General features: G+C 44.0%; 2 protein-coding genes across 11 annotated transcripts in view; one reads left to right on the forward strand and one right to left on the reverse strand.

The window, feature by feature from the left end:
* Zfh2 (Zn finger homeodomain 2) overlaps positions 1-25,339 on the forward strand; it is a 386,236-nt gene that overhangs the window by 278,372 nt on the left and 82,525 nt on the right. For all 10 annotated transcript variants that reach the window (XM_083034260.1, XM_083034259.1, XM_083034256.1 and 7 more), the window contains 4 exons: positions 11,534-14,838; positions 17,143-19,964; positions 20,371-23,106; positions 23,236-23,692. In XM_083034260.1, the coding sequence (XP_082890386.1) occupies positions 11,724-14,838; positions 17,143-19,964; positions 20,371-23,106; positions 23,236-23,692 (9,130 nt within the window). In that variant the 5' untranslated portion in view covers positions 11,534-11,723. The remainder of the gene's footprint in view (positions 1-11,533; positions 14,839-17,142; positions 19,965-20,370; positions 23,107-23,235; positions 23,693-25,339) is intronic.
* LOC145934056 (uncharacterized) overlaps positions 15,252-25,339 on the reverse strand; it is a 137,428-nt gene continuing 127,340 nt past the window's right edge. The window contains exon 11 of the transcript XR_014424982.1: positions 15,252-16,401. The gene's annotated coding sequence lies outside the window, so the exon portion shown is untranslated. The remainder of the gene's footprint in view (positions 16,402-25,339) is intronic.

Here is a 25,339-nt window from a genome sequence, read left to right on the forward strand (position 1 = left end):
TGATTTTAAAACGTGAATGAAAAGCCCGATGGGTTGAATAATATTTCAATGTCAAGATACAATAGAATAATTGAATTATTATCAGTCGGTTCCTTTTATTTAGAAAATAAGTTAACAGTAAGTAAATTTAGAATAAGAAATATATAAATTTTATGTCTAGTTTATCGCTATTATTTGATTCTGCTTCTGTGTTTCTAAAGACGTATACGCGTTATTAAAAATTAAAGCAATTTTTAATAATCGCTATTATTTTCTGTAGAAGATTACATTCTTAAAAATTATTTGTACTCTTAAGATATTTTAGCCTGAAATATTTTTTATTATATATTATGTGAAGGATTAAATTCTGTAAAATTAGATTCACTCCTACTATATAAACTCAAAGTTAAAGCATTATTATTTGCAATTTTTTCTACAAAATGCGATTGAAGACTTTTGCGCCAAACTTTGATCTGTTTACTTTTAAATCTATTATGAGTTGTTTTAAGCCTTAGTGAAATGCTAGTTGCATTTAATGATACAATGTAAAGAAATCGTCAAAAAGAGACAACACAAAAATCTTCATGGTTTATAATATAATGTGTACATCGCACATAATTGGGGATGTAACGATCATCGAAAGGTGAAATCTAACTGTTCGCTTAGCTCGACATGCAACCGAGGTCGATTAGCCCTGACATATGGCCGTTCGATTAATTGCGTTTAAGTAGGACGATTAAGTCTCGACAGAAAACCCAGAGTCGCACAAGCCACTTCTTTGCCCTTTCCCCGTTGTCTTTTATAATTACCGCAGGAGAAACACTATGCGCGAGATATTCTTGAGCCTAAAGATCCCACGGATGCTGCTACTCTTTCGATGCTTTTTATGTTAATTGATTCGCTGTGAAAATTACGGCCTTAGAAATAATCGATATCGAGAAATTCGTTTCTCGTCATTGAAACTCGGTACTGGATATCTTCAAATTTATTTATCTATCTTAATTAATTTTTGATAGTGATTGTTTTATATCATTTTATGTTTTGTAAGAAACTTTAGTGCGAACTTCATAATTTTCTACTGGATATTGCAAGAAACTTTTCATCACGTCGCTACTAAAAAGATTAAATAATTTCGTATGATGCCTATTATAGTGAAAATATTATACATATATAGATACTTTTTTATTCAGGTCTAATGTAACAAGTAATTAGATCGATTTGTACAACATGTCGTTTATGACATGCAAAGCAATTTCTTTTCTACAGAATGTATATATGTATTCCAACTGAGGAAGGATTAATTTCATAAGTGACCTCTCTGTGCTACGTATCTCGAAAAAACAGGAAGTAATAACAACCGTCGTCGCAAAGCTAAGTTTTTTTTTATTCGCGGCGATGAAATATTTTCTTTCCGCGACGATATCACACTTTCGCGAAGTATCAACCGCTGAATGCAGTTGGCCAGTTTCGCCTTCGGTCTACGTTGAAGCGCGAGCTCCGTTCCTTACCTTTTTTTTACACAAGTCGTCGTCCTTTCATTCCCCTCTCGTCTTCCGGATGGTATCCATAAAATAATCGCACGGGGGGTGTCCGGATTACCTTCTTCATGCGCGTGCGTTCGCTGTAAAGGGTATATCGACGATCGGGAGGGTGAGATGTGTATCAGGCGTGGTGACGACGTGGGGACGCGAAGGAAGAAGGGGTCAGGGGGACACTAAAACGCGAGAACGCGCGAGTCGCTATTAAGCCGCATATATTGTTTGTTCTTGCGGCCGCTTAATGAGATCGCCACTGAGAATCTAACGACCCGCCGTTGAATACTGCCGATCCACCACTCGGATTTACAGCTCGCTGTACAACGTAGATTTATGCGAATTTTTTATTCGACATAACGCACGTGTTTCTCTTGCTGGTACAACTGCGGAACGTCGAGATAAACAAAAGCGCACTTGTCTCTTTCATTTTGTGTGCATGGGCAAGAGTTTATTGCTCTTGATAATTGCGTACAATTTTAAAGTCTACACCTCTCTCTCTCTCTCTCTCTCTCTCTCTCTCTCTCTCTCTCTCTCTCTCTCTCTCTCTCTCTCTCTCTCTCTCTCTCTCTCTCTCTCTCTCTCTCTCTCTCTCTCTCTCTCTCTCTCTCTCTCTCTCTCTCTCTCTCTCTCTCTCTCTCTCTCTCTCTCTCTCTCTCTCTCTCTCTCTCTCTCTCTCTCTCTCTCTCTCTCTCTCTCTCTCTCTCTCTCTCTCTCTCTCTCTCTCTCTCTCTCTCTCTCTCTCTCTCTCTTTCTTTCGGTCAATATTTAATCCCTGTCTCTGTAAAAACGATGCGGATAGTATCCATGATAGACGCTTTTGTCGGAACGCGGTGCCGTGTTGTCGTGCAATTGGTGGGTGGGTGTGCGGGATCGTTTAAATCAATTTGTCGACACGCACGAGTACGCGCGACGAGAGGCCCCTCGCATTTCCAGCCTTCCGCTGACAATTCTCGACTAGAGAGAGAGAACGACACGCGTTAACTGAACGCGAAACATCTCGCCCCGTCAGGGGGTTTAGACTTCTTTCTTCGGCAACTTTATATATTACTCCTTGCCCGATTCGAGTTTTATCGACGCTCGTTGACCTCACGCTTGCCAGCGGAACAAACAACAAAATAAATTGTAAACACACCTTGGTGGTGCACGATTACCAGTTCCGGTTACGTTGTCGTCGTCGTCGTCGTCGTCGTCGTCGCCATCGCCGCTGTGTATAGACGCTCATCAATGTTTCCGAGCTTACTTGTGCGTCATCGGCGGGTGAACCCTTTGTCCTGAGGTATAATTAGCCCCGCGTACGCTACACTCGAGCTTATGTGCATATAAAAGCGCCTTCTCTCCATCTATCTCCTACGAATCGAAGCCACGTGTCACGCCATGCCATGCCATGCCATGCCATGCCATCGGCGCGTCGCATCGTGTCACGTTGAAACGCAGCTCGGTTTTATACACAGTTTTATATCAAGCACAAGAAGTCGCATTGTGCAAGTGACGGACTTCGTGGCTTTGTTCGCGTCGAATGAGAGCGCGAAGTAATTTTGCTACGTCATAATGTTAATTCTAAAGCGCGCAACTGGTTGGTAGCCTCTTTATTTTATACACTTCTCTGTGAAATTTTATTTTCTTTTGACATAATATTGTTGCGGTACAATTTAATCTCACTGTAATAACGCGCGTACTCTCGAAGAAAAAAAGAAGCTCGTTAGATCGATTAATTTTAATTTTCTGTGGAAAATCTGGCGGACAATAAATTATAATTCGTTTTCCTTGGTTGTTTAAAATATAACGTTACGCGATTATTATCTATTGAATTAATAAATAATTATAAAAGCAATCTCTTTATTCTCGAAATATAAATCTATGCGATGATATGCGATAATATTACAAGTCTTGCTTGATTATAGTATGCAAGAGCAAACTAATTAATGTTTTTTTATTCGAAATTGTATCTATGATTGTGTTTTATGTGTGTACACTTAAACAGATAAATTCGCTAGATCGTGAAACATCGCGTTTTGCGCCGCGATGGTATGCGCCGCGAATTCGCCGGAATCTTGGGCGATCATAAATCAATGCTGCGTTCCGTTCCCTTGGTGCGAGGCATCTGCTAACGGAGATCATTAGCGCAGCACCTAGAACCGGCCCGGAATCTAATCGGGGAAGGCCACCCGCTCGTTCTCCGAGTGCCCTGCCATGCGGGAGAGTTAATAAAAAATTCGACCAACTGTGAGAAACGGGAAATCCGAACAAGTTTATATCAAAGTCCTGTACAATATTCGACGAAATCATGCAACGAATAATAATGCGCCCGATATGAATAATTAATTCAGCGATTTCGCCGCGGTTAAAATAACTTTTTTATTTAATAACTTATTTTTTTATTTTTTTTTATCAAATTAATTAAAATCTATAATGTCTATTTTTTAGACTTTGTTTAAAGAGAGAGGAAGAAAGAGAGGAGAGAGAGAGAAGGGAAAAAAAGAGAGAGTCCAAGTATTACTGTTCGGGGTGAGACGGACAGGCACGAACTAACGACGAAGCCGTATCGATCACATTAAGGGATGTTTTTACAATAATTTCTCCCCAGCGCAACGGTGGCCCATGAACGTGTATAAGTGCTCGCACACAAACGTATCCGCGAGTCGTGATAGATCGCTAGGTAGCTGGGTAGGTAGGTAGCCGCCATGTCTAATTATGTCGCATTGATTTTGTCATTAGCCACCCCACGTCGACCGTCGACGACTCAGGCTCGACATCAGGGCAAAAAGCACTTCCTACAATGCTCGTGCGAAGCCTCGGGGCCGCGTTCCTCTTCCTGATCTTAAGACGCGAGTGTGTCCGTCGATCCAAGTATCGGGATCGTCGAAGTCTCGAATCGGGAAGTCGCGGTCGAGAAATATACCCGATAATCGTCTTGGAACTAGAAACGGTTTCGTTACACGACAACGTTCCGGCCTGACGTTTAGAAAAAAATTGCATTATATCGTGGACATGAAGTCGATTGCATCGAGTCTGTTTGCGGGGAATGTTGTCTTGAGGTAAACAATTATATGTGTATATATATATATACACACACTATACATTACTGTCGGTACTATATATTCTGCGTCTCTTCTTCGCTGGTTTCCTCTGATGGGCTCTGTCCTCGGCTCTTATTCGAGCTACCAAAGCGCACGCAACTACACTGCGTGGACGTTTCTCTGATGTACGTTTCTCTGATGTACGTGGGTCAAGTGTCGTCGGGAAGTTAAATGAGATCGTTATGGAACTCGTCTCGACGTTAACAAACGAGTCGGTTGCAGGTTTCGCATCATCTCGCGCGCTGCATCCCCGCAATCTGCTTCCTGCATACGAGACGAGTGTTTTGCTTGCCATCCAAGTTTTCTTCAAACTTTTTTACTTCGATTATTTTCAACTTGGAAATATTTTTCATACCCTAATAACATGATCGCGTTTCAAGAGAGTCAACTGGATACTATAAATAATAGAAAGATTTAACGTCTAATTAAAAATTATATCTAAAGATCTTTAGAAACATATATCATTTCTATATAAAGAAAATTAATTTAGAGATTACAAACTGTAACTAGCACATTTCTAGGTGATGAAAGATAGAGATTCTAAATTAACGTGAAAACAGATGACGCATAATTATTGATCAATGTTCTTTTATTATTTTGGAAACGATAAATATTATACGAAGAAAGAAAAGCTCGACAGAGAGACTGTACGATCTTGTAATACATAGTTTAATTAATAAGAATGATCAACAGCGAAATTGGTAGCACATTGGTCTCTCGTTGCGCGAAAAAATATCCGAATTATGATGGATCCGGCTTAGCCGTGGATCGAACTTCTCTCACGGCTGGCTTAATTGCGGCTCCCCCACGCTAACGGGGTTAATTGGCGGATTGGTGTCTGGACCGGATGCCTGCGCACGGACGACGAAAATTCGATGAAATCTAATAATCGGTGACCGCCAATGAACGAGCGGGAACAAAGAGGGGGTTCTCTCTCGGTGTACGTGCGTGCGCGTGCGTGTTACGGGCGAGTTTCTCACGGTGCATTGGGAGGAAATTATAAGGGAATGGGTTAAACCCTGGGTTACCTCCCCCCTGCGAGGGGACGGGAAGGCCCGGAGGAGAGAGTGAGAGGAATGAGATAGGGGAAGTCGGCGGCGGAGGTGGTGAGGCCCGCGAGGAAAACAAGACTGCGCGCTCCCGCGAGAAGAAGGGGTGAGGGCGAGGGGAGAAATCATACTTAATTGATATCACAAAGAGGCCCTCCTCGCGCTCAGCACCTAACCCAACCCTAACTTCATAATCGTCGGCTCCAACGTCGGATTAAACGCCGCTCGGATCCATGTTGCACGTAAATTACGCGCGCGCTCGCTCGGTTGCCTGCGCCTTCGTGCGCTCTGCCCTTCACTTATTGCCGTTGTCTTCGAGAGGGAGAGGGCCCGCACCGCTCTCTTCCATCGGTTCTTTTGCTGACCCCTCTCTCCCCTTTCTTCGTAACCTTCTACCTTCGTGGCTTACTCTCTTCTCTCTCTCTCTCATCTTCCGATTGCGAGCGAATATTCTATAACGGAGCTGATTCCTTCGGGCAATCGAAATAATATCGATTATATTGACGCTCAGATACCGCGAAGACGTCTTGGCTCCCCAACAGAGTGCAGCAGAGCGAGCGCAAGGTATGAAAATGTCGAGATAAGATGAGAAAAATTCTCTTCCGCGCAGAATTGCGAGTCATTCGACTTGAAAAGAGTCACCTCGGATTTCTCTCCGTATTCGACGATGAGAAAAATTGTTCGCTGAATATCGTGAATTTCGAAGAGCGCAAAGTTCTCAGCATTAACACAGGCACCCACCTAGGTATAATCATTTTCTATAATTTCAAACGCATTAGTCAGTATATCTCCGCTGGAAATGGAGATAATTATTGATCGCGTGTTACTATATAACTCGTTTCGCGATTGTAACGAGATTTACGCGCACTCGTATTATAAACCCCAGGACACTGCTCATTATCGCGGCGAACGGTCAATATTTCTATTACGAAATACAAGAGAGCGATCGGCAAATAAACCTATTACCTTTTATTACGGGTTTTTTTTCCTTTTCGTCATTCGTCCAACGTCGTTACAATGATACAATACGCGATAGTTTACATAAATGCGAGATAATAGCGCGACGAACGATGAGACACTTTCGAGCGCGATGATCATAAATCGGAGAGGTCCTCCTCTCTTGCCTCTCTTCCTGCTCGATGATGATGATGGCGCGCGATCGAAGACACTGCACCGGTACCAGGGTGCAACTATAATTATTTCATACCGGCATTTACATACAAGACGCGAAACGATTGTAACTCGCGCCGCGAGTTTCCGCGTAGCTTCGTATGCATCGGCTAAACGTGGTCGTCATCCGTGAATAATTCTTATCAAGCTCTCAGCTCGCATATATTAAGTAGAAAGCCCGTGTGCAGTCATGTAATAACAATAATGAGAGAAATACGACCCCGATTAATTGTACCGCGAAACCGCTAGTGCGTTGCACTTGACGATTTATACAGTCTAATGCACCGTATAACGGTGTCAATAACCATTTCTTTAAAAAAGAAAAAAAAATTAAGATTTCGTATCTAAAAAAATATTTAAAAATCTCAGATATTCTCTTTTCATTACTATTAACATGAACACACTTTAACTTATTTGTGTAACATTAAGATGTTTTAGAGTAGATGCATATAACAAATCATTGAATTTATCTTAAAAAAAACGACAGTATAAAATGTTCTCCACTTCGAAAAATGTGATATATTTCTTTGTCTGAATATATTTATTATAACGATTAATAATGCAGAGAAATACAATTGAATCGTTTATTCTGTATGCACCGTTTTATTTTTTTAGAGCACGCAAAAGTCTCTGCGGTGCGATTTGCACAACGCCGAATTTCGCCGACTTCCGGTTTTGATGTTAAACCGAACAATATACAATCCTCGCGTTCAGCGAAGTGTCGAAACTCGCAGAAAGGAACCGCCGTCCTACTCTCTGTGTTCTCCACCCGGAGGACACCCGTTTCTCTCTCACCGCGACACGCAAGCTCGCCTGAGAAATAAACACCGATATTCAATAAATAACGAGACACGTACGAGATAATTGAGAGACCATAATTGCGCGCATCTTGCGTATTTCGTGCCGAATAAAACGCGAACGCGGCCCCGGCTGGTTCGCCATGTGGGCCCCGCGATCGGGGGGGGGGGGTGGACCGCGGATGCCTCCCTTACGGGGTTCGGTAGGATACAAAGGGACCTTCGAGCGAAACGCCGCGACAAACAAAAGGGCTCGGTGCGTCGACTCCGCGGTCGCTCCTTCGCCGAACGTTTAACTCCCATCATCGGGAGCCTCTTCCCTCTGCCGAATCGTCCTCCCTCTCTCCTGGTCCCACCGCGTGCCCTCCATCGTCTTTCATCCCGCAGCGTTATGTCATGCGCTTCCCTTTTCCACTATTGAACACTCATCAGCCACCTGTGATCGTCCTCGACTTTCTCCAAAGTTATAATTATGTCGGACTTCGTGGTATAGTCCGCTGCGTGTGTTACGCTTGTAAAACCATCGGCGTTCGTTCTTAGCACGCCTTACTTCCGCTTGCTTGGTAAAATATTTATCCACTTTATATATATGTATATATCTTCTATCTTCAAAGATTTGTCAAATATTTGATGATCGATATTGTCACGATTTAACGCATTGAGGGAAATAAAAATTTTATATATATTTGATTTGCTAATTTGCATATTAATGAGACAGAATATAATTTTAAATAAAAGGGAAGCAAAGGACAATTCATTTCTATTTTATTGAATTTGTAATAATTCATATTGAACACAAAAATATTTAAATAAATTTCAGAGAACATTTGTCAATTTATTTAATTATGATAAACATGTGCAATTTTGAAAATAAGATAAACTGATGCACGCATGTATACGTGTCGTTGTTCTTGAAAAGATAAGATCATCTCAAATAATTTATTTAAACGAGATTTCGCAGATTTTTGGCTTACAAACGCACGAGCGGGAATTATGACGATGCACAATATAAGAAAACAGTCGGTCTATCCTCGAAACTCGACGCTCTATCCTCGGAACGATCGCGGCCATGAATCGCCGCGTTAGAATGGTCGGGAGACAATTAAGATGGTATCGTTTAATTAGGGCCAGGCCCTACGAAAACAAAGCCGTCCGACGCCATACGCGCCTTTAACGTCGACGTGTCGACGCCGCTAGAGTCGATCCTGCCGTCCTTCCTCGTTTCATCGTTACCAAAACGCGTGATAAATTGACTAGAAATAGGCGAGTCGAGGCAGGTGATGTCAGATTGGCAGATGTTTTTCGTTACCCTTCATCGCGACGTTATTATCCTCGTTTTCTTCTCCTCGTACCCTTCGTGCACGCTGGCTGTGATAACGTATCGCTATCATTTATACATATGACATCAAACTGTGAAAGCATCACATTATCGTATTAAATACCAACATTTTTATTTTTAAGATTTGATTCAGGAAATTTCAGGAAATCTATCGTTTGCTTCCTGATGATGCAAACGCAACAATTTTTCGCATCTATAATCATAAAGAAACTGGATTCATTAAACTTATAAGTAAAAATGTTAAAAATATAACAGTTACGATGAGACCAGTGAATATTATGCTTTCACAAACTAGCACTAAATTATTGAAAAAAGGCTCAAATTATGCTTCGTTAATTTAGCAATGCGAGTACCTCGATACTATAATTCACATCAGAATATTAGCTGGGGTATCGCGTATCGTCGTCGTTATCAAGAATTACGATGAAGCTCGGATAGAACTTCTCGCTACATATTTGCTAAAGATGCATTTCGCTCTCTCTTATTTAGAATCGTTCCGGTATATTCCGCAAAGCAATTATATTCCGCAAAGCGTACGATTTCGTCTTAATGAGCGCCGTCGACCAGACACCCCGTTTTATCGAATCGCGAAGCATCATCTTGGCGCGCGGCACGTGATTGAGCACGAAGGATTCGCCTAGGATTAGCGGTATCGATCGACGATAATCCGAGGGAACGATCGCGGTCCGGCGTAGGTACCTCACGCATTATGAAAGCGGTATCGTTCGAGAAGGAACGATGCCGGGGGATACGGTGACTAGATTATGGAGTTTGCACCGCGCGGAATTATAACTGTGGCGATGGCGCGGGACGAGATGAGGGATGGTGGAGGAGGAGGAAAAGGAAGAGGAGGAAAAAGAGGGGAAGTTACACGGATGAGAAAGGGGAGAGGGAACCTGTATACATGTGGTGCTCTACGTATGTACCATAATGTCCGGCGATTCCGCCCGCGGGTGAGAGGAGAAGGATGAGATCGAGAGGGAGAGGGATCGTTCTCTCTCCGAGCTCTCTTCTCTTCCGCGAGAGATACGAGAGATACTCGTTGCGGATCGTCACGCCGTTCCACACCCCCGTAACACACGCATGCACGCGAACCTGGTGCATATAAGGGGTCCGAATACACCCACTCGAGACTCATCTTTAATCCGTTAGATTCCGTGAATGCTTGCGGCCGGAGCCCTCTTCTACCCTCTTTCCCTACCTTCTCCTCCTTGCTCTGCCTCACGACGTTGATTCGAGACCGCGATCCCGCGTAATTGGGATTAGATTATTAGAGTCCTGTGCGCCTCTGTACCCCTCCTTCTCCGCCCACTTCTCTCTCGCTCCCGGCAGGAATTCGCATCATCGCGCACGTTTCAGTTGGAAACATGGATTATGCTCCCGTGAGCGTGATATCCCCCGGCCCTCCTTTCTTTCCCTCCCGCGATAATCAAAGCGACCAACGTATCTTGTTTTAGGAGACTCGCAAAATGCGTGTAATCTTTTTCGCGCAGCACTCTTCCCTTATGTAGAATTGTGATATGAGTGCATTTGCAATTTGTCTAACTTGAAATCAGACGGTCTCAACGAAGTAAGAGTATTAGCTTTATGTTGAATCATCTTTATAATTTGTTTTCGATTTTTTAATTCATTTCAGTAAAAATGTGTAAGTCGTATATAATGATTTGAAATTTTTACTCCTACGATTTTTAATAAATTTGATATCCGATTCTTTCTTTTTATAATGACAGAGTAAAACGCAGAAAAGTAATTTATGTAAAAATTGCGACAAGTTTTTGACTGCGAAAAAGTTAAAAATAAACTCTACGAAGAATCGAGCACATATGGAGAGGAGTCAATTCGGAATAAAATGTTACTGTTATTTGTAAACGCGAACAATGCTCTGTTTCATAGTACAGTATATGACGAAAATATATCTGTGTTGACAAAGGGGAGAGAAAGACATATTTATATAAAAGAGACGAAGGATCTTCAATCTGCACATATAACAGGCGAGCATTCATCGACGACGAATTCACCATTGAGTTTCCTTCGCTCATTTCGTCTTTCGTTCTCACATTGCCTGAGCGGAAACATTGATATTCCATCGATAGATAAGCTCTCGGTCGAATCGATCGCAAACACAGCTGGGCTCACTCAGGTAATCCGAATACAACGAACCGTTGTGTTCGCCGTGGCGGTTCTCCGCGGCTTTGTGTATCTTACGTCCGCCGTCTTCTTCGGACCGATCCTCTGCACACGCAGCTTGCACTGCAGTTCTGCGTATTTCGCTATCTTTTGGCTGTCCTCGAAAATGCCGACTCTGTTTGACCGGATTAACCGACTAGACGATTCCTAAATATTCCGATTACAACATCATTCTCTCACGAACGAGCTAACTAATCTCATCCAACGGATATAACTCGATATTTTTAAGGTTTATATACGAGATTTCTATTTCTTTAAAACTGTATACTGTATAATAATAAAAATAAAATAAATATATATATATTTATTTTGTTTTTATACATAAAACCTTTTCATATATATATAAATCATTAACGTAAAACACGCAGTCTTTTAATGGTTGATCTTTATTTGTTTGCAGGTACGACCTGGGCTTACGTCGGGGTAGCTAGTGAACCCTCTCTCGGTGGCGAAAGGAAGAATAAGACGGAGAGGCAGTCGGCGAGAAAGCGGGCGAGTCCGCGCGGAAGAAGAAGAAGAGGAAGTCCGGAGAACGCAGGCGCAGGCACCGTAGGTGATGTGAGGCTGGCGCCCGCCTCACGTCTGGGGTGATGCCCTCCAGTGAGCCTCATCCCCCGTACCACCTTCAGCACCACAATATTCCTCCGTCGCATCTACAGCAGCACACGCCGAGCGCGATCGAGCATCAGTTACTTCAGCAGCTGGTGGCGGTCCATCATCATCAGCAGCAGCAACAGCGACAGCAGCAACACGGCGGGCCTTTCCAAAATTCCACGTACGCGCAGCAGAAGCAGGAGATGAGCCCGGAGGAGGAGGGGGGCCGAGGGGGTGGGTCCCCCCCGGCGGCTGGGGCTGCGTTACATCAGCCCCATCACCCCCGCACGGCCAGTCCACCTTCGGGCACGGAACCCTGCACCCGCGACGCGATACCGACACCTACACCTATCGCGGATACCACCACCACCACTACAACCACTACTATGACTATGCAGTCGCAGAGTCAGCAGCAACAGCAAGGCTCTAGTCCGAGTTCGAGTCCGACGGCCGGCGATGTAGAGAAATTCGACGGCAAGATTGTCTACAATCCGGATGGATCGGCCTACATCTTCGAAGGCGAGAGCGAGCTCAGCGAAGACGACTCTCTACCCGACGGTTGTATCGTGGACGGGCGCGGTGTATCGGTTCCTCACTCCTTAGTTTTCCCACAAATCGCGAACGCGTACTATGTATCGCGGCTGTACGCGCACCAGGTCTACCAGCAGCAGCAACAACAACAGCAACAACGCTCGACGGCCCAACAGCACAATCCCGATCTTCCCGTGATGCACAGTTATCGGGTGATCAGCTATAGGAGCGCAGAGGGTAAACAGCAGCCCCCTCCAAAGTTCACAGCACCACCATCTCCTGCATCAGTGCCCATCAAACCTATCCTAATGTGTTTCATATGCAAGCTCAGTTTTGGATACGCGAAAAGTTTTGTCGCGCACGCTCAGGGCGAGCATCAACTTACTTTAATGGAAGACGAACGACAGATACTCTCACAATCAACGGCGTCGGCCATTATTCAGGCCGTTGGTCGAGGAAAGCAGCCGCTTGTTAGTTTCCTGGAGCCTGTCACGAATTTGGCTTGCGCTCAGACGTTGCCCGCGCAAACGCAAAGTCAACAACGCAATGAGCAGCAGCGTAACGAGTCTAACGAACGCGAGACAACGCCGACGACAACGAACACACCGGCGAGCACACCTGGCGTACCTAGCAGTCCTCAACAGCAGCAATCGCAACAGACGCAACAGCGACCCTCGCCGAGCACTCCGACAACGCCGACATCACACTCGAATCATCCTCTCACATACAATCATCAACAGCATCAGTGGACCGGCGCGCAGGTTAGCGCCGTATCATGGGCCAAGGCTCCCGATGTCATACATTACAGTTCACCACCACCGCCGACTTCGTCAGCTAAAGGATCCCCATCTTCGTACGCGCTCACTCATCCACAGAACCCACCGAGTTATAGCGGCGGTACTACGATAGGTGTGTGTTCGGATCATATGCAAGGCAGGCCGAGCGGAGTAGAGTGCGGTAGATGTGAATTGATATTAGCTACCAGTCGACTCGCCGGTGCCGGTGGACCGCTCGCTGGCATCCACAGTCGAAATTCTTGCAAGACCCTAAAATGTCCTAAATGTAACTGGCATTACAAGTATCAAGAGACTCTTGAAATACACATGAAGGAGAAGCATCCCGAAAACGAGACATCCTGCATCTATTGCATCGCAGGTCAGCCGCATCCCAGGTTAGCGCGTGGCGAAACCTATACCTGCGGCTACAAGCCATACAGATGCGAAGTATGCAATTATTCTACCACGACGAAGGGCAATCTCAGTATACACATGCAGAGCGATAAGCATCTGAACAACATGCAGGAACTGCAGCAAGGCAGCGGGGGTGGCTCCAGTACCAGTAACCCTTCCTCGTCTCAGGAAGCGCCAATGCCGACACGGAGTCCTCACCATCAGCAGAACCACAATCCACACCTGGCCGCCCAGAGTAGTAGTAATCAGAGTAAACCGAAGCATTCGTTTCGCTGCGACGTGTGCAACTATGAGACAAATGTCGCGCGGAATCTGAGAATACACATGACGAGCGAGAAACACACGCATAACTCGCTCGTTCTGCATCAAAATATCAAGCATATGCAGACATTGTCCGTGTTGACTCACCATCAGCAAGCGCAGCACCATCATCAGCAGGCGCATCAGCATCAACAACAGCTCGAACAATTGCTTCACTTGGGCGGTCTGGACAAACCGCAACACGCGGAGGCGGCATTGGCTGATATGGCTTACAATCAAGCGCTCCTGATACAAATGATGACCGGCGGTCCACTGCCGCAGCAGCTCCCACCTGAAATCATGGCGAACATGGCTGCCATGACTAATCTTGGCGGCGATGTTGGGCTTTCGCCGGAAAGCATGGAGCCGCCACCGGAACCTGCGGATCAGGATCCCTCCCATATTTATCACTGCTGTGTCTGCAACAACTTCGCGACGGACTCGCTCGAGTCTCTTGGCCATCATCTGGCTGTCGACAGAACGAGGATCCGCGAGGGCGAGATACTGGCAGTGTTAAACGCAAACTTTGTTTGCAAGCTTTGTTCCTATAAAACCAATCTGAAAGCGAATTTCCAACTGCATTGCAAGACTGACAAGCATCTGCAACGGCTGCAGCACGTGAACCACGTGAAGGAAGGTGGTCCACGTAACGAATGGAAGCTCAAGTATTTGGCGTCACCCACGAGCGCCGCGCAATTGCGTTGCCACGCGTGCGATTACTACACTAACAGCGCCCATAAATTGGCCCTGCACGCCGCCTCGCCCAGGCATGAAGCCGCAGCGCTTTTGCTCCGTCATCTTATCGAGGCGAGCGGCAACATCCAAACTCCTGGGAAATTGTATCACTGCGCTTTGTGCGGATTCAGTGCCAGGCACCGATTGCCGCTCCTACAACACGTGAAATCTATGCGACACTTTCAAATGGAGCAGCTACATCAGCTTCACAGGAGAAGCAACATCCAAGGAAACGAGAATCCGCACACGGATATTAGCGATGTGTTTCAAGTAGTGAGCGATCCCGATGTACCGCCTACGCAACAACCGAGCCCGACCACGCCGACGACACCCAACGCAACAAGCACCAACAATGGTGAGTTACAATAAATCTAATAACAAATATCATAGATGTGATAAATATTATATATTTCCGTCATAAAATATTAATATCTTTTACATTTAATTTACATATATTTAATTAATTATATCATTGTCCAGAGCAATAATTTTTTTTATGTTTTAAAAACAACTTATTCTTAACATTTACAGAAAAGAATACTTCACGTTTTATATAATCTTGAGACTTATCAATAGAATTACGAGGAGCAATCAATTAGTAATGGTAAAGTACTAAATATATTTAAAAAATTACATAAAAATACAATGTTTAATTAATTTTATTTTTTTTAAGTATAGAAATATATTATGATTAAATGAATAAGTTGTATTCTTCATTTTTATTTTTTATTTCTCTTATGATTTTAACTCTCTATAATTAATTGATGGATCATACGGTTGTAAATTTTTTATGCTAGATATACTTGATAGTAGTATTTAAAAAAAGTCAGCATACATTATATAAAAGCTACATACACAAAACAGGGTAGAATTCGTGTTGGATATAATTTCTTTTGTGTAGAGACATTAGTTTGCGCGAGCAAGGAAAACCTGCAGCTATGCTCTTAATGAATTTACTGGTCTCATTATTTTATTATTTCACAATTAACCAAAAATGACAGTAATTTTGCATGGCATATGGCCATGGCGTGTGCCGTCACTACCGACGCGCACAATGCTACATGTTATTATATATATATCGGCAGGGACTGTATTTATATAAATATACGAGGAGAAATGAAACAGCGAGCACACATATACGTTGTTCCGCGCGCGTTGCAAGACATCGCAACTGACGGTCCCAACGTGCAAGTGAGTTTTCGGACAATGCCACACAATGCAGACGGTCTTGTCCTCCTTTCGCCTCCTTTTTTTTTGATTGCCACTTCGTTCCTTTCTTTTTTTTCTTTTTTTCTCCTCTTTCGTAAAAAAACCACCAGATCGACACACATCAGTTCGAATCTGTAATTTGACATATTATTGTTGTAAAAACGGCGCGAAAGAGCATCTGCGACGCGTGCAGAAGTCCTGGCCGTTGGTTCCTCGTCCTTCCTCTTTTTCGACGCGTTGTCTGAAAACTTTCTCTCCACGACGACGACGTGCGTATGTGCGCGTTTCGCTTGCGTAAATCCTTCCGCTCGCACACCGAAATCATTGGCGGAATATATAATTGCACCGGGATAATTCCTTTGCGGACCAGAGTCAACTCAGATGGGCCGCGAGCTCGCGGTTCTCGAAGAAGTCTAATCAGTTTAATAGAATCGCTCTAGAGAGAGAATATCCGCCCTGATACGCAGCCGATGCATACGTGACACTAAATGCGAACCTTTTACATTGCGCGTTGTGCCATAGTTTAGCCGGTAGTATCTATAATTTACTTTCTCTTGTGGCGTTTAATTCCAGCTAATGTCTTGGGGAATGAATCACTGCCAAATAGATGGTTGTCTCTGCGCGCGTCCGAATACTTAATGCCGAAGTTTAATATTGCGCCAACCCCGGATGAAAAATCCGATTTATTGTAACGAATCTCTCAGCAAAACTGAAACATAAATAATTTCAATAGTGATAATAATATACACGACAATTGTCAAAAGAAAATCGTGAAATTTTCTACGATAGATGGAAATGTTATAAATAGCTTCAAGTGCTCTCTTGTCACATTTCGCACATATAATTATATACTTATATGCGTTTTTAATTAATTTACTATGCTCGAGGAATTATCGATTTAAAGTACTTTACTATGATGAATAAATATCGATTACAGAAAACAAGTTTAATAATTTCTAAACGCACTCAAACATTCGTAAATATTATATTAAATGGATCGTAAATTTTCTTTTTTTCTTACATATTTGATATTGAAACTTCTATTTTATTTTAATTTCGCATCAGGATATTTTGATCGTAAAGTCAGAAATACCGATCAATAAATGTTCAATGTCAATTTAAAGACAAATTGTGAATAATAATTTAATTTATACAATTTTACTTACAATTAGAGGAAAATCTGTTAAGATTCTTTAAAAATTTTATATATCTACACACACTAAATTCTATATTTTTTATCTTTTATAATTATGTATGCTTTAAGTCGAACGATTAAATTACAATTTATTCATTTCTAAATGGATTTTTAAAAACTTGAATCACTGATAATTGAATTAATGATTTCTAAGAAAAAATACAAAAGTAGAAGGCTATGAAGGTTCTCATTAATGAATTCGTTGTTGCATTCGAAAAGAATTTTAAAAAATGATTTCTTTTTGTTTGATTTCAGAACGACGAGATGAAGGTAGTGAGTGCGGTAGTGAAGTGAAACAAGAACCGGATAATGACCCAGAACCGGAAGTGGAGCCGGAGAATGACCAAGAGGAAATTACGTGCCTATACTGTACGTATCAGCCGACGTCGCGGGAAGAATTACGACAACATTTGCAAGTGGCTCACGTTCATGATTCGGAAGAGAAAACTGAAGCAGTGAAGGAAGAGACGCCGGATTTACTATGCCCGTTGTGCCAAGATAATTTCAAGGAACGTCCCGCGCTCGAGAAGCACGTGATGCAAATTCATTCCGTTAATTCCGATGGCCTGCAAAGGCTATTATTATTAGTGGATCAAAGTCATTGGCTGAACAATAATCCGAGGAATACTTCAACACCAGCTGTCACGGTTGCAACGATGCCGACGTCGCCCACGACAACGACGAAACCCCATCAGGAAGAAGATATGAGCGAACGGAGTGGCAACGATGACATCGAGGAGCTCACCAGGTGTACTGTGTGTGGTCGAATTTACCGTACCCTCGAAGATCTTCAGCAACATCACAGAGAAGCTCATCCAGCTACGACGCCTACTTTAGCAGTTAGCGAGAAACATGTTTACAAGTATCGTTGCGGACAGTGCAGTCTCGCTTTCAAGACTTTAGAGAAGGTTCAACAACACTCCCAGTACCACGCGATCAGAGACGCAACCAAATGCACGATCTGCAGCCGATCTTTTCGTTCGGTTCAAGCGCTTCAAAGACATTTGGAATCTGCTCACGATTTCCATGAAGACGAGTTAGCTCAGTACAAGCAGAGCTTACTCCACGCACATCCGTTGCTTCAAGCGATCACGGAAGAAACGTTGAGGAGACAAAGCAGCTTGATTAGCGAGCAGATTGCAGAAGATGACACGGGTAAAGGTGACGAAGAGGAAAGTGATGCTAGTGATTCGTCCCCGTTGCAGAAGGAGCAACGTCTATTAGAGGATTACTTAAATAGCCAAACAATTGCCGAAGATTCTTATCACGATCCTAGTCGAAAATTCAAGTGTCACCGATGCAAGGTGGCCTTTACGCGTCAGAGCTATCTCACCGGTCACAACAAGACTTTGTTGCATCGCAAAGGTGAAAAGATGTCTTATCCAATGGAAAAGTATCTGGACCCTAATCGACCGTACAAGTGTGACGTTTGCAAGGAGAGCTTCACGCAGAAGAACATACTTCTCGTGCATTACAACAGTGTGAGTCACTTGCACAAGCTGAAGCGAGCGATGCAGGAGCAAGGTAATAACAATACGTTGCTCTCGGTACCTCCGGCTAGCCCGACCGAGTCGCCCGACTCCCAACAAGATCAAGACAAGAAACCGTATAAGTGCAACATCTGCAAAGTCGCGTATAGTCAGGGTAGCACCCTGGATATTCACATGAGGAGTGTTCTTCATCAAACGCGTTCCAGCAAACTACAGGATCTTGCAGCCAGTGGTCAGTTAGATCTCGCTCGGCCACTGATCGAGCAACCACCGCCGACAAGCCCGACCAGTTCACCCGTCAATAGTAACACAAGTAATGCAAGCGGGATGCTTTGCTGTTCGCGTTGCAATGCTCTGTTCGTCAATCAGGAACAATTGGCGACGCATCAGCAGCTATATTGCATTTTTAGTAATCCGTTGGCATTGTTTCAACAATTGGCTGCATCGCAGCAATTGACCACTCCGGCGAAAACACCACCTCCTGCATCTACGACACCAGGACCGCAACAGCACATGCAGCAAGCCACGCAACATTCGTCGCAGGACATTCTCTCCCAACCGCGACATAAGACCTCGCAAATGTACAAACATCTCCTGGAGAGCTTCGGCTTCGATCTCGTCATGCAATTTAACGAGAATCACCAAAGACGGCAGCGCAAGGAGGAGGAAGCGGCCGCCGCTCTTCAAGCGCAGCAAGAACAACAAAAGCAAGAACAGCAGAAGCAAGCTCTCGCTGCTCAAGCCGCGCAAGAGAAAGAGGAAGAAGCCGAGGAGACTCACATCGATGATGACGTGATACCCGAACTTACGCGCAGCACTTGCCAGCACTGTAACAAAGAGTTTAGTAGTGTTTGGGTTCTGAAAGCTCATTGTGAAGAGGTCCATCGTGATCTCGTACCGCGCGAGTTCCTAGAAAAGTATGCGCAGCAGTTTAAGTGTGAATACGAGAAGAAAAGCGTAGTGGTGACCGTCGCGACGTCCTCGTCAACTACTACTGCGCCAAGAAGTTCTACGCCTGCTGCTGGACAACCACAAGATCTCAGCTCCGATAAGGAATCGCGTGAAAAAGAAAAGGAAGAAAACACTGAAAGCAAAGAACGTATCAGCCAAACACCAGAAGCCACATCTACCACTCCAACAACGACTCCGGCATTGAGCAACACTCCTGTTTCAAGTACAGAATCGGCGACGCCGACTGTATTGCCTACCAATTCGCATCATATTCCACAACAGTCACAGCAGCAGCAGCAGCAGCAACAATCACAACAACAACAGCAGCAGCAGCAGCTCACATTTGCTCAACAAATGTCCGAAATGCAGGCTGCTTTGAACGCAATGGCGGCGTCGCAATTGCAGCAACATCTACAACAATATCCGGGATTGATGATGGGAATGATGGGATTACCATTCTCATTAAATGTACCCGCTTTGGCGGCTATGAACTTGCAGCCACCTCTAGTGCCAATGATGCTACCACCACCACCGTATGATGGTGCTGCCGCCGCCGCATATCCAACGATTAATCAAGCGGATCTTCTTGCTAAGCAGCATCTTGCAACTCTTCAGCAACAACAGGCGGCAGCAGCGGTAAATATATTTGTGTATAAATTATGTGTATTTGTAATATTTTTACTTCATATTTATTCATTTATGTACTTATTTATTTATTTATTATATATTATGTACTTTATTTATTTATTTTTTTATTTGCTAAACGCATCAACAAATAAAATTACAATAGTGTCAGACAGTAGTACAGGCAATATTAAATAATATAGAGGAAGATAAAGACAGTGACGAGGAGGCTAAAAGAGATTTAAAAGAATGTTTAAATTTACATGCAAAAGTAAAAAAGAAACGAAAAAAGGTATTTATGTATTTATTTTTTTTTGTTTTGTTTATTTTCTGCATCGCGGAGTTGTCAAATATCAATTGCATATGTCAAATATTAGCAAGCGGAAGGAAAATACGAAGGACTTTTTTGACCTTTCAGGCGAACGCAGCTGCATCACAGAAACGGGCGCGTACGCGTATCACTGATGAACAACTAAAAATACTACGCGGCCACTTTGATATTAATAATTCTCCTGGTGAGGAACAGATTTTGGAAATGGCCGCTCAGAGCGGTTTGCCGCCTAAAGTTATAAAACATTGGTTCCGAAATACATTATTTAAGGAGCGGCAACGTAACAAGGACAGTCCTTACAATTTCAATAATCCGCCAAGTACCACTCTGAATCTCGAGGAATACGAAAAGACCGGCGAGGCGAAAGTAACCCCGTTAAATTCTAGCGTATCTGGCAGTTCCTCCGACGATAAAAGCCCAAATAAGCAAACCACGCCTCCGCCATCTATGCAGAACGCAAGCACATCGCAGCCTGCCGAAATTAAGCAAGAGATGCCTGAGCAATTGCAATGTCAACAGCAACAGCAAATTCAACAACATCAAGAAGAGCAGCAGCATCATTCGCCCGGTAGTTCGGGTGACCAACAATCACGACCGCATTCACCTGCGCTCAGTATGAGTTCCGTGTTTTCGGGCATCCATCATGACATTTCATCCCATCCTCCATCGATCACAAACGCCCCGAGCACTCCGATGTTACCACCGAAACTGGCGCCCCAAAACTTTGCCAATCCCACTCCGGGAGCAGGTAACGTAGTGTCAAACGCTATCGCTGCCATGGCACTTACACCGCAGAGATCTGTGAGCCCGGGTCGCGGACCGACGGATTATTCTTTTGGCGGCAATAGTAATGGCAGCAACGCCTCTGGCGGCAGTTCCGGGAAGCGCGCCAATCGAACGAGATTTACCGATTATCAAATAAAAGTTCTTCAAGAATTTTTCGAGAACAACGCTTATCCGAAAGACGATGATTTAGAGTATCTCAGTAAGCTTCTTGGCTTAAGCCCGCGCGTGATTGTGGTGTGGTTTCAAAACGCTAGACAAAAGGCACGTAAAGTCTATGAAAATCAACCCGCCACCGAGCCCGTGACAGCGAGCGGACGCGAGACTGACGATGGTTCCGGTAGATTTCAAAGAACGCCAGGATTAAACTATCAGTGCAAAAAATGCTTGTTAGTATTTCAACGATATTACGAGCTTATACGCCATCAGAAAACGCACTGCTTCAAAGAGGAAGACGCCAAGAGGAGCGCGCAAGCCCAGGCTGCGGCGGCTCAGGTTGCCGCGGTTCTAAGTTCCGAAGACAGTAACAGCAGCTCTACCACAACTACAAACAACACGGTAACCAACAATCCATCGGCCGCCCCTGCGCTCGCCGAACAATTACAACAACCGTTGAACATCGCTACGCCTCCTCATTCACATCAGCAGCAGACGTCTCAAACGCATCAACAGTCCCAGCAACAGTCCCAACAGCAGCAGTCGCAACAACAGCAGTCACAAACGGAATCGAAGGAAAGTAGCTATCAGTGCGAGAAATGCAACTTGGTGTTCGGACGATTCGAGCTTTGGCGCGAGCATCAGATAGTACATATCATGAACCCGTCCCTGTTTCCGCCAGCAGCCTACCCACCTGATTCACCTTTCGGAATTCTGCAGCAGCAAGCACTTAATGCTACTTCCGGTGTTACAACAGATACCCCACATCCGCTCATTGCCATGATGCAAAAGAGAAAATACGAGGACTCCGAGGAAGGAACGGGCAGCGACAACCGTTTAAACTCGGAACACAACGAGCAACCTAAGGATAAACGTTTGCGAACCACGATTCTCCCTGAGCAATTGGATTATCTCTATCAAAAGTATCAGATCGAGTCGAATCCATCGAGGAAGATGTTGGAGACGATCGCCCGCGAGGTTGGCTTGAAGAAACGCGTGGTGCAAGTGTGGTTCCAGAATACACGCGCTCGCGAACGTAAGGGTCAATTTCGCGCCCACAGCCAAGTGATCAACAAGCGCTGTCCGTTCTGTCCGGCGTTATTCAAGGTAAAGTCCGCCCTGGAATCTCATCTTAGCAGTAAGCACGCCGATCAGGTAGCTCGCGGTGAAGTGAACATCGACAACATCCCCGATGAGGAGCTCTCGATGGAATCTGCTCCTTCTAATTCTTCAACTTCTCATATGATGCCGCCGCTGTTTCCGCCGATCAATAATAGCGACATGGAGACGTCTTTAAAATCTTTGAAATATTACGAGGACATGAAGCGATACTTTAGCGAACTAATGCACAGTGGTGCTAGTAATGGAAAGCAAGAGACAGCGAATCATCAAGCTGGCAACAACAGCGGCGAGTCACCGTTGGATCTGAGCAAACCGGTCGACCTCAGCCGACCCATGAAACTGACTCTGGGCGGTTTGAATAGTCTTCTCGAAGAGCAACATGGCGCTCACTTTCGCGGTGGCAGCGACTGCGGACCCCTGACTGATTTATCCGAGCGTAGCATTTGCGACGAGGATAGCATGAGCGAGACCACGGAATTTTTAGACGACGAGAGCGGCCCGGCGAGTCCGGCTTCGAGTACTCAAAGCTCGAGGCAAGGACCCGCTAGCGGAAACACCGGGAATACCTCTGGACCGCCGGTGACCAGTGCACAATCCAGCGGCGGGAACACTAGTCAATCCGGCGGCAAGCGGTACCGTACGCAGATGTCTGGCACCCAGGTGAAAGTGATGAAGTCGCTGTTCTCGGATTACAAGACACCGACGATGGCCGAATGCGAGATGCTAGGCCGCGAGATCGGCCTGCCGAAGCGAGTGGTCCAGGTGAGCATCGATGGTCCTCGTGCGAGCCCGGCTCCGAGCTCGTAAATAAATCCACGAGGAAGCTATTGGACGCGCGCGCGTGTCTAATCTTGATCCGAATTCACGGAGACTAATAGAGACGAGTTGCAGGTATGGTTCCAGAATGCTCGTGCCAAGGAGAAGAAGGCTAGGCTAGCGGCGGGTCTACCAGCCGAGAGCTCAGCCGTTCAACCGCATCGCGGGCCGACCGGACCAGACGAGTGCAGACTGTGCTCTGTCCGTTATTCGGCTAAGACCCCGCTGCAGGAGCACGTCTTCTCACGGCGGCACATCGAATCGGTGCGCGTCGCCGTCGAAGAGGGCAGTCTGGTACCGCCGACTCCCGGGGCACCAATCATACTCGGTGGCGGCAGCGGCGGCAGTGGTTCTGGTATCAGTAATTCCCCGGTAGTCGCTACTACCAGTCAGCAAATCAGCCAGCAGCAGCAGTCGGACGAAAATATGATGTACGGATCCGTGTTCCTTCACCCCACGGCGATGTTCCAGTCGCAGCAGCAGCAGCAGCATCCCGCCGGTGCTACGGCCAGCGCAGCTAGCACTACTACCGGTGAGTGTCTGGCTGACCTCTTAGACGACTAAACGACGCCGGAATTCGAAATTCGTACTATTATAATTTAACCAACCATTTATTTTTATAACTATTTTTAACGTAACTGGGGATTTACTCAACTATAATTGTCACTCAAAAATTTTTGTTTCGACTTTCGGGAATTTTTGTTATAAAATTTAGAGAGAGATGAGTGTGGATCATTGGCGTTCGCGTTAAAATTGAAATTGCACTACGGAATTTCGAATTCGCGAGCGTATAGTCGTTTATATATATGTCTATACCTTGGACATATATTGATGTATTTTATGTATATATTAGAATCATGTTGATATTGTAAAACTAGGCCCGTGTGATACTTTAAGGGGTCTATTTGATTAGTATTAAATGATTCGTATTAAACAGTTAAATATTAATAGAAATATACTCTAATACAATTATGTATATATCTAATACGTCTACATGTATATATACAATATACATTCATATACATACATACGTGCATGCATGCATATAATATAATACATGCATGCATGCGTATATATATATATATATATATATATATATATATATATATATATATATATTATTATATATATTACGCGAATATGATGTATCCACAGTTAGGCAATATGAAAAGTTCCTTACAGTTATCATCAGATAACTATTAGCATAAGAACGAATGAGATTTCGCGTAAATAGCATAGAGAATGAGAAAAAGAAAGAAGGGTGGGTTTTTCAAGAAATTTGTAAAAAAGATATATGGATATATAAAACGAGAATAATTTTTTTTTGTTTGAAAGATTTACCCATTTGCTGTTGAATAACAAATTTGAATTTAAACTTTTGTAAATTATGCGCTGTAAAGAGACTCAAATTATGACAATTATATTATTATGTTTTATATTTATCTGTTATATCTCTTGTAAAGACGCGCGTATCTTTTATTTAATCGATTATTATACGAAGCTTTCTTTCGATTGTTCCATTTATATCGCTATCGTTATCATCATCCTTATTTGTGAAGCCATTCCAACATCTTCACACCCTTCAGGAATTTCTTTCGCGCTATGCGTTCGACGTTAGTGTAAATATTTCGCAAATTCTCGCTCCTATCCGGGGTCCGAATCGGGACTCGAGCGAGGGCTCTCTCTTTCGTGATTTCCTTTATTTAGGTACAGACGTAAACTCTTGATGAATTTTACATCTTAGCTTATAAACAGCGTTTCAGCACATTAATGCCTTATCTGCTATTAACGACGACGTCATATGATGTCATATGACAATTACTCGAAAATTACTCGCAAATATATACAGCTATCTAATCACAGACAAAATATATTGTTTTATATTAATTATTTATAAAACTTTTTTATTCTTTCTTTCTTCCTTCCTTTCTTTTTCTTTTTTTAAATTTTTTTTTAAATGTGGTCACGCTCTCGTCTGCCCACGTGATTCCGATTGGGTTCGGAATCAGATGTCTCGACGTTGAATAGTTTTCGATGTGCATCGTTTACTTTTCTCTCTCCTCTCTCCTCTCTCTCTTCCTCTCTCTTCAATTTACTTTATTTTACATTTGTATCTTCGTGGCTGACGAGAGTGTGGCTTCGCTTCTCGCTTCCTTTTCCTCACACATATAAAATATAC

This window comes from Prenolepis imparis, unplaced genomic scaffold (genome assembly GCF_030444845.1).
Source record: "Prenolepis imparis isolate NDT839.2.m4 unplaced genomic scaffold, iyPreImpa1.0 SCAF_3, whole genome shotgun sequence".
Classification (NCBI taxonomy): Eukaryota; Metazoa; Arthropoda; class Insecta; order Hymenoptera; family Formicidae; genus Prenolepis; species Prenolepis imparis.